We start from the raw sequence: 5487 nt of genomic DNA on the forward strand, positions 1-5487 counted from the left end.
TGTCCAAATTGTGCCTAAAGTGTCAATATTTTGTGTGCCAACCATTATTATCTAGCACTGCCTTAACCCTTTTGGGCATGGAATTCACCAGAGCTCACAGGTTGCTTCAGGAATCCTCTCCCACTCCTCCATGATGACATCATGGAGCAGATGGATGTGAAGACACCTTGCGCTTCTCCACCTTCAGCTTGAGGATGGCCCACAGGTGCACAGGTGAGTTTAGGGCTGGATACATACTTGGCCAGTCCATCACCTTCACCTTCAGCTTCCTCAGGAAGTCAGGGGGGCCGACAAGACTCGCAGCAGTATTTTGAATTTGAGTGCAGTAACCGTTTTGGCCACATTCTTACATACAGCGCCTTTAATTTAGTAATCGATTAATAATTGTTGCCACTCTATTTACAATATTAAACACGTATTATTTGTTTGTTCATTCACTGTAGCATAAAAAAAAAACTCCAATGTAATCAAATTAACTGTCAATTAAATGACTGAAACTTTACAATGGTGTGCATGAATTCATTTCAATTCAGTTCAATTCAATTTTATTTATAAAGCCCAATATCACAAATCACAATTTGCCTCACAGGGCTTTACAGCATACAACATCCCTCTGTCCTTATGACCCTCGCAGCGGATAAGGAAAAACTCCCTAAAAAAACCCCTTTAACGGGGGAAAAAAACGAAAAAAATTTCCTCAGTTTAGTCCATGAGCCAGTAGGGTTGGTCGGTACCACCCAGGGGGAATAATTCTCATAGTGATTTTTAGCAAGGTATACATCTCTAGTGTTAGAAAAAATGTGATAGCCTTGCACTGGTGGTAGCTTTTTGTGTGCTATCACTTGATTTATAACCCCATAGGAAAACTAAAAAAAGAGCTCAAAAAAAGCCTGGCCGAATGGAGGTTAAGTCATATAAATCCATGTAAATTGACAATGCAAGCTCTGAGAGCTACCAAACTTGTCATTCCTGACGGCAGGATATTCCTGACGGCAGGATAAAAAACAGAATGCAAATATCTTAATGCAAATAGGAGATACAGACTTATAAACACATACCTAAAATAGGCGGAAATGTAAAAGATGGGCATCTATGTAGAATGCTCTCAGTTACTTTGCAGTATCTCTGCCATGGATTGTCATAGCAACACATATGAGGGCTTGTTGGAAAGGTTTACTTCTTTTACATTACCTAATAATCACAACAGTCATCCTCGTACAGTAACAATAATAGTGTTTGCCCGCTTCGCTTGTTTGGTGTGCCCTGCCTTACCTTGTCTCTGTCTCTGCCTCAGGATTATCTTGTCCTCCAGTCACCTCAACTTTTATTCCCTCATGGAATGCTCAGCCTGACTCACCGCCCTCTCCCTGGTCACAGACTAAAGCCTACTACTGTTGGTCAGTTGCAAGCTTTTGAGTATAGTTTTATATAATCATGTACACTTGTAGTTAGAGTTAATCCTCCTTACCACTTTGTTCTACTCTAACCAGCTGTCTCCTCTACTTCTTCCAGGCCTCCTCCACTGAAACTCCATTGTCTCCTCACCCTCCAATGCTCCACCCTCACTGTCTCTGGACTCCTTCCTTCCACTGTCCCACCATCCCGGACCCAAACCCCTTTTCAGAACCACCAATCCCCCACTATGTCACCCTGGATCACTCTGTTCTCTCAGACAGATCTCCCCCAGTGCTTTCAACCCCAAAACCCCTCTCGGATGGGCTCCATATTGGACTCTGATTGTACAACGTACAGCACCCTCTACGTTAGGATTCACAATATTATTATTAAAATCCATGTGATTACATGTGCCTTAGGGTTTTTATTGACTTCTCCAACATAAACAACAGGCCAATAATTGTTAAATAATACCATAAGGGATCTCAACAAATCAACTGAAGTCAAAAGCTACCGTTATGTTTTCTTTCATTTGGGACACCTCAAATGTTTAGTGGACTGACTCCCGGAATATGCAAGCTATCTTTACAGTTTTAGTATAGCTGGATTCAGTACAACCACACCTTTCCAACAAGCCATCATATGTGTTGCTATGACAATCCATGGCAGAGATATTGAAAAGTAATTGAGAGCATTCTACATAGATGCCCATCTTTTACATTTCTGCCTATTTTAGGTATGTGTTTATAAGTCTGTATCTCCTATTTGCATTGAGATATTTGCGATATTATGTAGAGGGATATCCTGCCATCAGGCATGACAAGTTTGGTAGCTCTCAGAGCTTGCATGGTCAATTTACATGGATTAACTTAACCTCCATTCGGCCAGGCTTTTTTTGAGTTCTTTTTTAGTTTTCCTATGGGGTTATAAATCAAGTGATAGGACACAGAAAGCTACCACCAGTGCAATGCTATCACATTTTTTCTAACATTAGAGATGTATACCTTGCTAAAAATCACTATGAGAATTATTCCCCCCAGGTGGTACCAGTGGGCCAAATTTGGGGTCCTGGCTCACGGACTATTAGATCTCCTCAGTTACTGGTGCATAGAGAGGTATTTTGGCAGATATGTATAAAAGAAAAAGAAATCACACCTCTCTCTCAGAGTGTTTAACACAGTTGCGTCTCTGTAAATGCGCTGCACAAACATGTCATCGTGGGCACAGATGACAAAATCACACCATTCCATACCAGTGATCAGCAACTGCCCCTGCACTTGCCAATAATAAGAATGGCTTTCCTTCAGTTTGTGTGTGCCATGCTCAGCTCTGAGGTACTTGCAGTCAATGTAGCTTAGTGCATTTGGGCATTTCATTTCAACTAACCCAAATGATGGTCTCTCAAGTGGGTCATACACCAGCCCATCAGGGGATGCACCCAGCCAAGGTGCATCAGGATGAATCACTAGTCCACATTTTCTCAAGTTCAGATTTTTCAGAGTTGCATAGTCCCTTAAGGCTTTTGTCTCCAGGTCCAATCCTCTCTTCATGAGTGCTGTTTGACGTGTCCCTCGGATGATCCTCTCTGCTAGGTTTTCTGCTGCACTTGGCCCTCGAACGTGGCTTATCTCCCTAAAAGTTGAAGCAGTCACCCTCTCCTTCCTCAGTGAATGCCACACAGGTGCTGCACTTTGGCACCTTGTTGCTTCTTCAATCTTGTTTGACTGTAACAAAGTCACAGACAGTGATTTCAGATGCAGTTGCTCTTGATTTGTTGGCACATATGTACAGTCTGTTGGCTTTAACTGGTAGTCTTCTTGTGGCACTTTTGGAAATGGCAGGGCATCCTCATGGGCAATAACACCATCAGATGCAGGAGGTGGATGCTGATATGAGAGGATGCTGCCAGCCTGTACTTTACCGAAGATGGAGTCCACAAGCGGTTTGTCAGGTGAGATATCCAACGTGCAGATTAGTGGAAGAGAGTCTGGGTTAAAGTCAGCATAGGCAGTGTTTGGGTAAAGGGTTGCTGGATCTGGCAGCTCACCACTGTAGCCTTTGTATAGTGCAGATCTGGAATAACATTATCAGAGAATCAATAACCATTTTTGGAACAGAGTTTAGTGTAGTGTGCCTGTTTACACTGACTTTGGATACCTAATTCCACTTGATGAAGTAGCACCCACTTTGGATACCTAATTCCACTTGATGAAGTAGCACCCAGTTTGGGCTTCACAACCACCATGGCATCCACAGGTCCCGGCTTCACTCCCTATTTACAGTGATTGCTGGTATTAATAAACAGATTGTAGTAATCAAACATTATGCCAGATATTTAAATGATACAAACCATTGTTCGAGGTTTATGCCACTTCTGTTCTGTCTCGGTGCATGAAAGGCCAGGTGGGACAACAGACATGCCACATTCAGAGTAATGGGCTGTCTGATACAGCAAAGCTACCAAATGGTTGCACACCACGCTCCCAGCCACACAAGAGCAGAAGCTGTTAACCAGTACAACTGGATCTGAATCACGTAAAGTAATCTGAAATAAACAAAAACAAAAACTGTGAATGAACCTAAAAAACTCATCAAGTACATCTGCTACTGAGCAATAAAGCTGGAAAAGGGAAAGGTGACAGGACAGTTTTGAGGTGGAACATAAGTTTAAAAGATAGCTGAGTGAGCAAACTGTCACCATCTTTTCTGCATTTGCAAATCATCACATTTTGGGTAAAACAGAATCACATAGCCTTATCCAGAGTCCACAATTATATTACCTAAATTAACCATTTGTTTACAGTTTTACAGACTGAGTATAAACCATCTCAACTTCTTCATTCAGCTATCCTGTAACTGCATGACCACTGTTTCAGCTGGATTTTGTTTTTGCTTAAGTCTATCATGAATATCACTGCATTACATTCTTTTATTCTTTTCTGTGTATCATCATCTCCTCTACTAGCTAAGATCACCTCTTTGACTGTATAATTGGCCCAGCTGAAACATGGTAGAACAGTAAAAATCCAGAACATGAACACAACAGAACTTTGAACGTGACACTTTTCACTAATCCTACTCTCAGCTGGTGTGGTGTCTCTGCTTTCTTCATAGAGCGGTAGCAGTTAGCGCTAACAGAGACCTCATTTGTAGCCCTGTTTTTACCTGACACTTTAAGACAAAAATACAAACACGTAAATGGGGACAGTACTATTAAACTGATTAAGGTGATGCAATTCACGCAATTCGTATGGGCGGCCTCAACTTAGAAAGCTGCTGGATAGATCATTAAGAGAACAGCCTGGCATTAGCCCAAGTAGCAACGGTTAGCTAGTATTCGCTACTTACCTTCATAATTACAGAGATACGAGGACACATAAAACTTGAAACCTTTCTCAAGTTTGCTCTGCAGTGTTGTACTGCACCTCCGGACTAATCTCCGTACGTCATTGATGGTAAATTTAGGTAATTCCAGCAAACAACGAGTGAGCTGGAGCGATTCTGACATCCTGCCGTTTTCTTCTGCTTTCAATCTCGTGGACCGGATGTGGATGGGCGGCCTGATGCCAAACGCGGAAGTGATGCGTGCATAGAGCCTATTGTTTTTTCTTATTATTTGTTTTGGCGGTTTGAAATAAATATTGTGATATTTTTGCAATCAGTCCGTGTGTTTGAGGGTGATTCATGTTTAATAGTTATGTAAGCCAATTCACGGTACGGTAATTTGATTTATGTTGAATATTAAAGGGCTATAGTTGAGTAAGTATTAAGCATGGGAGTAACAGAGGTTTCCTGTACCGACTTTGACCATTTTGTCAATAGCGCCGTAGGCTCGCTGCGAACAACACTTGACTCTGTAGCTCCTCTTAAAAAGAAGTTAAAAAAGCAAAGAAAGTTCGCTCCTTGGTATAACTCTCAAACCCGTAAGTTAAAACAAATATCACGAAAATTTGAAGGGAATTGGCGATTAACCAAACTGGAAGAATCTCGTTTAATCTGGACAGACAGTCTCAAAACTTATAAGCGGGGCCTCCGCAATGCCAGAGCAAACTATTACTCAGCATTAATAGAAGACAATAAGAACAACCCCAG

The 5487-nt window shown here is 41.7% G+C and overlaps 1 protein-coding gene and 1 long non-coding RNA gene across 2 annotated transcripts in view; one reads left to right on the forward strand and one right to left on the reverse strand.

The window, feature by feature from the left end:
- LOC126404998 (uncharacterized) overlaps window positions 1-1398 on the forward strand; it is a 2836-nt gene extending 1438 nt beyond the window's left edge. Inside the window, exons 2-3 of the long non-coding RNA XR_007571546.1 lie at window positions 56-213; window positions 1295-1398. This is a non-coding gene — a long non-coding RNA (uncharacterized LOC126404998). The remainder of the gene's footprint in view (window positions 1-55; window positions 214-1294) is intronic.
- Window positions 1399-2139: 741 nt separating this feature from the next.
- Window positions 2140-4923, reverse strand: LOC126404989 (uncharacterized). Its single transcript, XM_050068471.1, has 4 exons — window positions 4744-4923; window positions 3746-3940; window positions 3591-3667; window positions 2140-3468 (listed from the first exon to the last, which is right to left on the reverse strand). Exons 1-4 carry the CDS (start codon window positions 4771-4773, stop codon window positions 2493-2495), a joined length of 1278 nt encoding a protein of 425 aa, XP_049924428.1. The 5' UTR covers window positions 4774-4923; the 3' UTR covers window positions 2140-2492.
- Window positions 4924-5487: the final 564 nt, after the last annotated feature.

This window comes from Epinephelus moara, chromosome 18, assembly GCF_006386435.1.
Source record: "Epinephelus moara isolate mb chromosome 18, YSFRI_EMoa_1.0, whole genome shotgun sequence".
NCBI lineage: Eukaryota > Metazoa > Chordata > Actinopteri > Perciformes > Serranidae > Epinephelus > Epinephelus moara.